We start from the raw sequence: 11,273 nt of genomic DNA on the forward strand, positions 1-11,273 counted from the left end.
ATAATGGGTGTCTTCTTTCTGTATTTTGTATTATGTTCTGTAACTTCCTTCAAATGAATTATCATGTAATTCAGGACCTTGAATTTCAATTCAGATTCCCTGTAGGCTTGTTCCATATGAATAGGGTTCATCATCTTATTTATAATACTAATAATATACCTCTTTTATTATTTATTTTCAATTATTATCTAAAACTTTTCCGTCCTAAATTTAAGGAAACATTTGCTAAAAACTCTTAATTGTAAATCGTTCAAAATAATGAGGTTAATTAAAGGCACTTATTTACCACAACTTAGACTTTACTGCCTTATCTTTCTTAATTAGGTACGCACGAGATCAGAAGTACTTTTAAATTATTATTGCAGGGAGAAAAAAAAGTCTTACTAAGTCTAATGTTCTACAACGATGCATTCCACCTCCATGGCGGGACGCCTTGATGCTGCTGTTGATGACTGTTCTGATGATTCTGTTGCTGCTCATGCTGTGATTGTTGCTGTCTTTGGTGATGTCTCCTCTCAATGTGCGACTTCATGTTCCACTTGAGCTGCGAGCGGAAATTACAGAACGGACACTGGAACGGCTTGTCGCCGAGGTGACTCCTGATGTGACGTTCCAGGTTGTCTCGGCGGCTGCTCGCCTTCCCGCAGATCGGGCAGCAAAGTTCCCCGCAAGCGTTGGTCTGAAAGAGGAGTTGTGAATCGTATTAGGAAGGAGAAATAGTTCTACAATACAGTATTTTTCAGGCATGGGGTGGGGAAATTTTATGTAGTTCAAAATTTAGTTCATTTTAATTAATCCTTAACTAGTACATTAAAAACTAATACAGTTTTGCAAACGTAGCTTATACCTTAACTGATAAATGTAATGCAGTTTTGCAAAACAACAGCTTTCCTTCGCTAAACAGTAAACATAATGCAGTTTTGCCAAACATAGCCAAGTCCAACAGCTGATGAATATAATGCAGTTTTGCAAATGTAGTGGAGTCCTTAACCAGTACGTAAATGTAAAGCAGTGTTGCAAAACACATCTTTCCTTCACTAAACTGTAAACATAATGAAGTTTTGCAAAACATACCTTAGTCCATATTCAGCAACCGTAACGTAGTTTTGTAAAACAAGAAAGTGTGAATACTTTCTTGAGGAGGATATCAGCTTGGATAAAATTTTGAGGTAAAACCTGCATGCCCATTGAAATGTGGTTTTTATAGAATTAATGACTAAGTTTGATAGGGATTTGTCACTGTATGACCAGTCCAAGATCATCTCAACAGTCCAATCAAGTTGAAATTCTTTATGTTATCAATATCATTCAAAATGGTAACCATCAATATAGTGCAGTAATTCCAAAGTCGGTTTCAACCTCAACAGTCGTAATTAAGTTCTGTGTTCAATACCCTTTCAAATAGCCACCAGAAATCTTATTTTGCACTTGGTGGGAGGTCTTTAGAGAGAACCAAAATTCAAGACTCACTTGCAATTACTGTTCAATTTTGTTTGCTATCACAATGTGTTAAGGTATTTTTTTGCTTATCACAACGTGCGTTGACTGCCTTTGGTGGAAGTAATGCCACTGATTGCTTTTGTAATTTAAAACAGAACTTAGGTTCTTAGTTTAATTATTTGATATGTATTTTCTTTTTGCTGATGTAGGGTACAGGATTATTTTCATAGCCATCTAGTCTCGTCATTGTAACTTGTATGGGTTTCAGAGGTTATTGAAATATGTCCTATTCAGTAGGTGTTAATATTGTCACTTGAGTCTGTAAAAGAAATTTATGTGCCGTCAGGCCATAGTAAGATTTATTACAAAATTTTTTGTCAAGAATACGTACATTTGTTATTTCCTCTTTGTTTTGTAATTATCTTGTATGTTGAATAAAATACAGCATATTTTTTTCCTTTTACATGATTAGCAATTACTTTTTGTAGAGCTGCAGATGTCTGCTGTGAAAATGACAATTGCTGCTTTTACTATGAGCTGCAGAATGGAAACTGAGACTTTCAAAATAACAGCTGTCTCCTGTCCAGCTACTATACTACTGAATTTGTTGAAGGCTCCTTCTCAGCTGCTGGTTGTTTGGTTTATGGAGACTCCCTTAACTTCTACTGTTTGCTCTTTCTGCTGCCCATCTACCGCAAAAAGTTCATCTGCAGTCACATTTTTGGACTTAGTTTCCTTTCCTCTACAATTACATCAACTGCTTCAAGATCTCTCAACTGTTTCTTGCTCATTAAATGGCGAAGACCTTTCATGCATTGCTTGCTTATGCTATGAAAGTTTCATTTGTGGTCATAAAGTATAGTATTGGCAGCCTGTTTTTCTTGCTAACCTGGTACTAGAATGTGCATATCTACTGCTTGTATGGTTCTGAAGGATCCTCAACTACCACTCATCTAGTACAGAAAGCCTTTGGTCTGATATTAAATGTTTTTCATCAACAGCTTTACTCCTTCATCGCCACATATAATACACAATAAATCAATCAATCAATTACTCCTTTCATCTGATTATATCTGGTACAGTAGTACCTCGAGATATGAAATTAATCCGTTCCGAGGCAGCCTTCGTATAATGAGTTTTTCGTATCTTGGAACACATTTTACATGTAAAATGGCTAATCTGTTCCAAGACCTCCAAAAACACCCCATTAAATTTCATAATAAAGCTAAATTGACCTATAAACAATGAAATACTACAACAATTTGGACCATTCAATACCTAAATTAAGAATAAAAATCCAAAACCTGTAAATAAAGTGTATATTAGTGTACAAGAAATATTATTACTGTAACGTAAAATGTGGAAGCTTACCTTTCGAGTGAGGCTATCTCCGATAGTGGCGGCAGAGGAGGAGGAGGACAAACGGCAGATAACGTACGTACGTACGTACACTTAACTTTACGAAAACACAAAAAATTTAAGGAAAACTATAAAACTAAAATTTACGAAACAACTTAACAAAACTGTAACACTTAACTTACAAAAATCTAGAAATTACGTAAATTTTTTTTTTATTTTTAACTTTTTTTACTTTTACGTAGGCTTTTTTTTTTTTTTTTTTTTTTTTTTTTTTTTTTTTTTTTTTTTTTTTTTTTTTTTTTTTACAGAATTTCAACTTCATCACCGCTTTCAACGTTCTATTTTTCATCACTTGGTTCTTCCTTTTTGCTTTAAACTTTCTGTTTTTTATCACTTGGTTCTTCCTTTTTGCTTACTCCTGCTAATGCTGAAGGCCTCTTTAAAAAATAACGATCCAAGGAAGATTGCTTCTGCCTACTTTTCACAATGTTCCTGAAACGATTCAGGCAAACGTCATCGAACTGCGCAAGCATACGACCTGTGTGAGCCTTTTCGGGGTGTCTTTTTTCGATAAACGATTGCACTTTATGAAAAGCGCCTAGAATATCCTTAATTTCTGCCGTTGTCACAGGCTCCTCCTCCTCTTCCTCGCTGCTGCTAGAGAACTCCTCTTGAACGACGTTATGTTGCATGGCCTCCAACTCCTTCAGGTCATCTGTCGTAAGCTCCTCTTGGTGCTCCTCGAGAAGGTCGTTGATGTCGTCCTCGTCGACGACAAGCCCCATGGACTTGCCGAGTGCAACGATCTCGTCAAGATCTGGTTCCAAAACAGTTTCGGGATCGTCAACTGTTTCTGACTCTGCAGCACCAGCTTCGCCCACGTCGAATCCCTTGAAGTCTCTGGCGGATACGGCATCAGGCCAGAGTTTCCTCCACGAGAAATTCAAGGTTCGCCTCGAAACCTCCTGCCAAGCTAGGTCAATAAGTCGGATGCAAATGATGATGTCGAAATGCTCCTTCCAAAATTGACGCAAGGTGAGGTTTGTGGTATCGGTGATGTCGAAACATCTTTTGAAAAGATGTTTCGTGTACAGCTTCTTAAAGTTCGCTATCACTTGCTGGTCCATGGGCTGGAGGAGAGGGGTGGTGTTGGGCGGAAGAAAAAGAATCTTAACGAAGGAATACTCCGTTAGGATATCTTCCTCGAGGCCAGGAGGGTGGGGAGGGGCATTGTCCAACACCAGCAGACATTTCAGGGGGAGGCGCTTCTCTTGCAAAAAACTCTTCACAGTTGGGCCGAAACACAGATTTACCCACTCGGTGAACAAAAGCCTCGTTACCCAGGCTTTTGCATTAGCCCTCCACGTCACTGGAAAGCTCTTCCCTTCAACACTTTTGTGGGCCTTGAAGGCTCGAGGAGTCTCGGAGTGATACACCAGTAGGGGCTTCACCTTGCAATCCCCACTGGCGTTCGAACAAAGTGCGAGCGTAAGCGTGTCTTTCATAGGCTTATGCCCGGGTAGCTTCTCTTCCTCCATGATGTATGTCCGACGAGGCATTTTTTTCCAAAAAAGGCCAGTCTCATCACAGTTGAAGACTTGCTGAGAACTGTAGCCTTCCTTGGTCATCATCTCGTCGAACGTCTTTTTAAAGGCTTCGGCCGCTTTCGTGTCCGAGCTGGCAGCCTCCCCCCATGACGCACCACCGAATGATGCCAGTCCGTTTACGAAATTTCTCGAACCAGCCATGCGAAGCCTTGAACTCTGGGGTTGGCGTTGAAGTCCCTTCCCCTCCCTCGTCTTCCGCCTGCGCAATCAAATCGCCGAAAATAGCACTGGCCTTGTGAGCGATTGCCGTCTCCGTTACTGTATCGCCAGCAATTTCTTTGTCTTTTATCCAGATGAGGAGTAGCCGTTCCATCTCGTCGTGCACATGGCTCCTCTTGCTGGACAAAATAGTGATGCCCTTCGACGGTGTAGTTGCTTTGATGGCATCCTTCTGTTTAAGGATGGTGCCTATTGTCGACGGATTATGGCCGTATTCCTTTGCGATCACACTCAATCGCATACCAGCTTCGTACTTCTTTATGATCTCCATCTTTGTCTCCAAAGAGAGCATGCGCTTCTTTCCGTGAATTTCAACTTTCTTGGGACCCATGACTACGTTAATTTACGTAAAGTTACACAATATACAGTCTTCGCACAACACGATAATATGTACTGCAACGAAATCACTAACGAATTTACGTTACTAAATGAAATCGTTGGAGCGAACGAATGCCGATTGCGTACGGTAAAGTTTCGGGTGTGGAGTGGCCGAGCTAAGGGACGCCAACACGTACGTATAGAAGATGCATGATGGGAGGGATGCTGTCCAATCAGAGAGAAGGATCTCATACTAAGATGGCGGCGTGCGGCGCGAGTTTCAAAATTGTTATGGGGCGAATCTCTGACTTTCAGAAACCTTTCGTATCTTGAAAACTTTTCGTATGTAGAGCAGTAACATTTTTCGTCTTTGCTTTCGTAACTTGGATTTTTCGTAAGTTGAGCCTTTTGTATCTCGAGGTACTACGTACTGTATCTTTAACTCCTGCTGACCGGAAACCTCTTAAATGAAGCACATTTGTTTCTGGAAGCTTGATGTCTTTTCTCATTCTGGGTTGGAGACAACAACTTCTGATTTTGTGTTGAGGTTTCCACTTGCCTCCCATCTAATGTGTCAACTTCAGTTGCAAAGTAGGCATCTGCTGGATCCCCATATCTGCTGCGTACCATTGTAGAAGCCTTTCCTTCTGCTGGCTACAGTAGGTGACATGAAACCCTGTAAACGCCAATTTGACAGCAGGTGAGAGGATTTGTAATTAGTAGTTTCATTCTTTGATGTGAGGTCTCATAACCACATAGTCTCCCTCTATACAGGCAGCTGATGTTTAAACACAAGACAAGATTTGAGACATTTTAATCATTAGAAAGTGGTACATGTAAGGGTCTATAGCCACCTGTAGAGCTACAGTGCAAAACTTTTTGTGAAAATTTAGCCCTATAGGTGGCTATAGACCCTCTTTACCACTTGCCTATTTCAACCATTAGACAAGTGGTTAAAGAGAGTCTACAGCCACCTATAGGGCTAAAGTTTCAAAATGTTTTGCACTGTAGCTCTACAGGTGGCTAAAGACACTTGTATGTACCATGTTCCTAATGATTACAATGTCTCAAATCTTGTTGTCTTGTGTTTACTAATCTGAACATTTGCTGTCTGTATAGAGAGAGCCTATGTGGTTATGAGACCTCACATCAAAGAATTTAGCTACTAAATACAAAGCCTCTCACCTACTCTCATATTGTGGTTACTTGGTTTCATGTCGCCTGCTGTAGCCAGCAGAGGGAAAGGCTTCTACAATGGTATGCAGCAGATGTAGGGATCTAGTAGATGTCTACTCTGCAATCAAGTTGACGGCATTAGATGGGAGGCAGGTGGAGTAACTTCAACATAAAATCAGAATAAGAAAAGTTTCCACCCCAGAATGAGAACAGACATCAAGCTTCCACAGGCAAATGTGCATCATTTATGAGGTTTCTGGTCAGCAGGAGTTAGAGATACCAGATGTAATCAGATGAAAGAAGTAAAGCTGTTGATGAAAAACTATCAATATCAGACCAAAGGCTTCCTGTAGGATCCTTCAGAACGAAACAAGCAGTAGATCTGCAAGTTCTAGTACCAGGTTAGCAATAAAAACAGGCTGCCAAGTACTACACATGACCACAAATGGAACTTTTATGAGCTGATGGTAGAACTTCAACACAAAATTAGAATAAGAAAAGTCTCCACCCCAGAATGAGAACAGATATCAAGCTTCCAACAGCAAAGGTGCATCGTATCTGCTCCTCAGGTGTTTACAAATCTACATAGTATCTGACTGTATGAAGAGAGGTTGTGCCTCAAAAGGTGGTGACAAGACTTCACTTTATTATGAAGAGAGCCCTGTTCCTCAAAAGGTGGTGATAGGACCTCACTTTTAAACCATTTAGCTATAAATTACAAGCCCACTTATCTCCTGTCCTGATTATTAAATAGCTTCATGTCATCTGGGCTCGAGGAATCATCTCATCCTTCACTCTTCTGGTAATTTTGAGACATTACTCTGCCTGTAGGAAATAGGTCTTCATGCTGTCTTCTGATTAAGGGACCTAAAAGATTCCTGATGGTTTTATTACCAGATCCTACACCTACTGCTAGTATGGTCAGTCTTCACCCTGCATCTGTTCTTTCTTCATGTTTGGGTACTTGACCCAAAACCCACTGGTCAGTTAGAAGGCTTCTTATATGCAACTTATGAGGTGTTAAAGCTTCTCATCTGATTACCAATCCTCTCTTCTTTGCTCCCTCAGATGATCCTATACCTGCAAGGCTTTGTTTCTTTCTCCTCGGGTTGCAAGGTCTGACACTGCCACATTTTGAGGCCGCTTGCCCCATCATGATACTTTTCAATATCTGCAAAGCCCCTCTGCTCTTGCTCAAGGGGTTATGGGATCTGACGTCTGCTCATCTGAAAGTATGGTGGCCAAGTCTCTCATCTCCTGTTTTGGTTATTAAGTTCCTTTTCTACCATTCATTAGGCTGTAAGGCCTCTCCTCCTCGTGTGACTGCAAGGCATCTCGACTGCTGAACATTTGCAGACCTCTTTTCTAACAGCTATTCATCTGGTTACATGACCACACATTCGCCTGAACGTCATCTTAGAAGTATGCATCTGTTTTGTGCAGCTGGTTACATGGCCTCTTCTTTGGTTATGTTGAAAAGCCTATTTTTCTGCTTCTTATCTGGTTGCCAGACTTCCCATCTGCTTCTTACCCAATTGTGAGGTCCCTCTTAGGCTTCTCATCTTGTAGCAAGGCCACTCATTTGGTTATGTTGCAAAACCCCTCTACTGCTTCTGATCTGGTTTTAGATGACTCTATTGTTGCTTGCATAGTGCTAGAATTGTTTCCTCAACTTGTCATGTGTTGTTGTGTCATCTATGACTGGCCTGGTACAGGAAGATTTATGCCTGCTGATGTCCAAGTTCTGCTACTCCACACTACTGCTCCATGTCTGCTGGGTTCCAAGGGAGTTGGAATGTTGCTTGTGCTTTCACATTCCCAGGCCTGTCATTGCTTTATCTTCTATATGTTTATTTGTCAGACATTTATCTCAAAATGCTGCTAAATCTTGACACCCCAGAAGAAACCCAACTGCCTTCATGTCTGAAGGAAACCAGATTTTATAATTATTCATGAGAAAATGAAAAAATTAATAAAGGGATTTTGACGTAGGAAAAATCTATTTCTGGGCGAGGAAGCCGTGTCGCCCAGTGAAATATGTCTGCTTTAGCACTATTTCTAGTAAAATATTGCTATAATACCAGAGAACTGCTAAATTGGACATGTCAGAAGCCTCTGACTCGCTCACCTATATAAAAGGTGTCGGTATAAAACTGGGGCGAGTGTTAAACACTACCACAGCAACCCCTCCAATTAGCCTTTTCCTCATCAAAAGACCCTAAATACGGGGAGCCGACCCATAGGTCACACCTAGCTACCCCGTTGAAGGCGGCTGTGACGTCATACTTTTCGATAGCCATTCCGTGTTCACACGTTCGAATATTACTATTTGTTCTTTTATTTTTATTCTGGTTACGGATCGTCATCTACCTCTTCACCCAAGTTAAGTACTGGTTCCGTCCTTTTTCAATATTTAGGGAGTGAATTTGCCTATCGTTTTGCCTTTATTTAGGATTTTATTAGGCGTCACTTTTAAATAGGGGGCGGGCGGCAAGTCGCCTTTACGGCTTACCCTTGAATTGTACCGATTTACGCTTGAATTGTACCGACTTCGAGTAGTCTTCCTCTCTGCTTGTAACATGTGATATTTCAGTACATGTATGTATGTATATATGTATCATATTATGTATATATATATATATGTATATGGATATATTTATGTATATTATAGTATATATAGATAATGTATGTATATATTTATTTATTTATTCTTGGGTGGCAGTTTTTAGTCGATCCGATTTCCATTTATGTTTTGTTATTCACGGGAGCGACACGGCTGAGCCCAGAAAAATAGTTTGAAGCTAAAAGTCTTTAAATCTTTCCATAATGTTGATACTAAAGGGACCATCACAAATAACCATAGTTAAAATCGCCACAAACATTACGAGAAATTCACACTAGATCCCCAAAGAAAAAACATACTGTGCATAGAATGTTTACAAGTGATAAACCTACTTCATTAAGTTCCAAGATTAAATGCATAAAACAACCAGAAATGACAAGCACTCAACAGCCTCCATTTAAAAAATATAACAAAAACTAGCACAAGGACTTTTGCATAATAGGTCTGAAAATTTTAAAAATTTCCACAATAAAATAATTAAAATGTACAGCCCCGAAGGTAGGATATCTAGCGACCAACATCTACCACCACCACTAATTTGGAAACAATGTACATTCACATTAAGTTCCTTCACTACCACAGAAAGCCAGAATCACTTATCTTGCTACAAAGGCCATTTCCTGCTTGTGGTAACTGGAAAACCGATAATTGACTGTCAAGTATGTTTCAATTTCAGAACAAAGATATGACCTGCCTGTCAAGAGATACAAACAATCACATATGGGGAACACAACACTTTCCACCTGTTATTTTCAGAAGAACAATTAATAAAACCTGGAAGTACCATGAAATATTTGCAAATTCAACTTTTTACCAAGCAGACAAGTGTTTAAACCAACAAACAGTATTCCTGCTCAAGACAAACATGTTCACATTGTACATCTTTCAACTCTTGATCCTCAATATACATTCTGGAGTTGCCAATTAATTGGGACATTACGAGTGTGTTTATAAATAACTGGGCAATAACATTGTACAACTGGCTAACAGTGTTTATGAATGGCTGAAAATACATTTACAAAACTAAATTTAGTGTTAATATATAAACAAAGCAGCACTTAACTCTTTGTTGAAGGATTATAACTTCAATACACTTTGTAGAAAAACTGAAATATGGCTTCTAAGACTGGATTATGCTCATTTCATTCAATATAGCACAGCACTGCTGAAACAAACCTCCCAGGAGGAAACTTCTAGGACATATCTAAACATTTTCAAAAAATATAAAATCATCTGTAATGAAATAGAGCAAGAAATTAAATTAAAGACCATATTTTCTGCACCATACTCCATACCAAAGACCAATTCAAGATGCATGTAACAAAAATGAAACCATTAAAATAAACCAATGGCTACAAGGAGGAATTGTCTTTCAACATTTTCTCATACATAAACCCTGTGAGGACGAGCTGAAGAATTCCCTTATTTAACAATCAAAATATAAAAATGTATATGAACACAGATACAAACCTTGCTAGATGAGCCAGCACTAGTTTCTCATCTGGAAAGAACTAGTAAGGAATTATTTTTTGCAAAAAAGTGTGATCCAGTGAATGCTACGCAATACAAAATGTTTTTATTTAAATGTCTTTAGATTCCAATTACACTGCTGTTGTGGCTATAATCAGAGAAAAAATTTGTTTCCAACGGTCATCCAAATGGTCTGATCTTGTCATAAAGTGCTTTACAGAATGAGTGCTCCCTCTTCAGCAGTCAGTCACCAAGATGACCAATTGAAATTCTTGTAGTACCACTACCAACTCATTGTTAGCAGGTCTAAGGAAACTGGATTCTACCATGACATATATTCCACATTTCCAACCGACACCAGTTACAGCTCCAGTAAAACCTACACCGATAACTGCATCTAATCACAAAGTAACTCTTAGGTCCTGTAAAACTGACCTGTTATTTGTGTCAAGTCTAGTATTAGATTAAGTAATAACTATAATTGGTATTTGTGTAATAATAAGATTAGTCCTGACTTATAAATGAGACCTACACAAAATCGAAGTATTCTATTGCATATATTGTATTTATATTCTAACAATGTAAGAAAAAAAATAGGAGGTAAAGTCAAATTAACATTTAAAAACATTTACTCCACACAAATTCTCATCTTCCTATGCATCAACCACCTAAACAAAACACAAAATGGAAATGCAATCTTATAAAAAATCATCCAATATCTAACCATCCAAAACATGTCGTACTTGATCCAGAGGCAATAATATGAAGTTATGAAACATAAAAAACATAATTTAAGAAATCCATGTGTAGGGAAGTGTCACATACACCTATATCAACATTCATTAGATAATTTTGAGTATGTATATACATTATCTATGTATATGTATATGCTGTATATAAAGAATTCACTCCAGCAAAACAACTAGCAAGTATCCAGTTCTCTGCGTAGATCGGCAGAGGCACAAACTGTTTCTCAAGAAATCAGTCCAGATCACCAATGTCCCTGTCTAAGACGTGATTTGGCATTTCTCATTAGTGAGACAGGAGAAGTAACAAAGGAC

The 11,273-nt window shown here is 38.9% G+C and overlaps 1 protein-coding gene across 1 annotated transcript in view; it reads right to left on the reverse strand.

Moving 5' to 3' along the window:
- Positions 1-281: 281 nt before the first annotated feature.
- The window catches only part of LOC135205353 (longitudinals lacking protein, isoforms A/B/D/L-like), a 57,317-nt gene continuing 46,325 nt past the window's right edge, over positions 282-11,273 (reverse strand). Inside the window, exon 7 of the mRNA XM_064235822.1 lies at positions 282-679. Within this exon, the coding sequence (XP_064091892.1) occupies positions 398-679 (282 nt within the window). The 3' untranslated portion in view covers positions 282-397. The remainder of the gene's footprint in view (positions 680-11,273) is intronic.

This window comes from Macrobrachium nipponense, chromosome 49, assembly GCF_015104395.2.
Source record: "Macrobrachium nipponense isolate FS-2020 chromosome 49, ASM1510439v2, whole genome shotgun sequence".
Classification (NCBI taxonomy): domain Eukaryota; kingdom Metazoa; phylum Arthropoda; class Malacostraca; order Decapoda; family Palaemonidae; genus Macrobrachium; species Macrobrachium nipponense.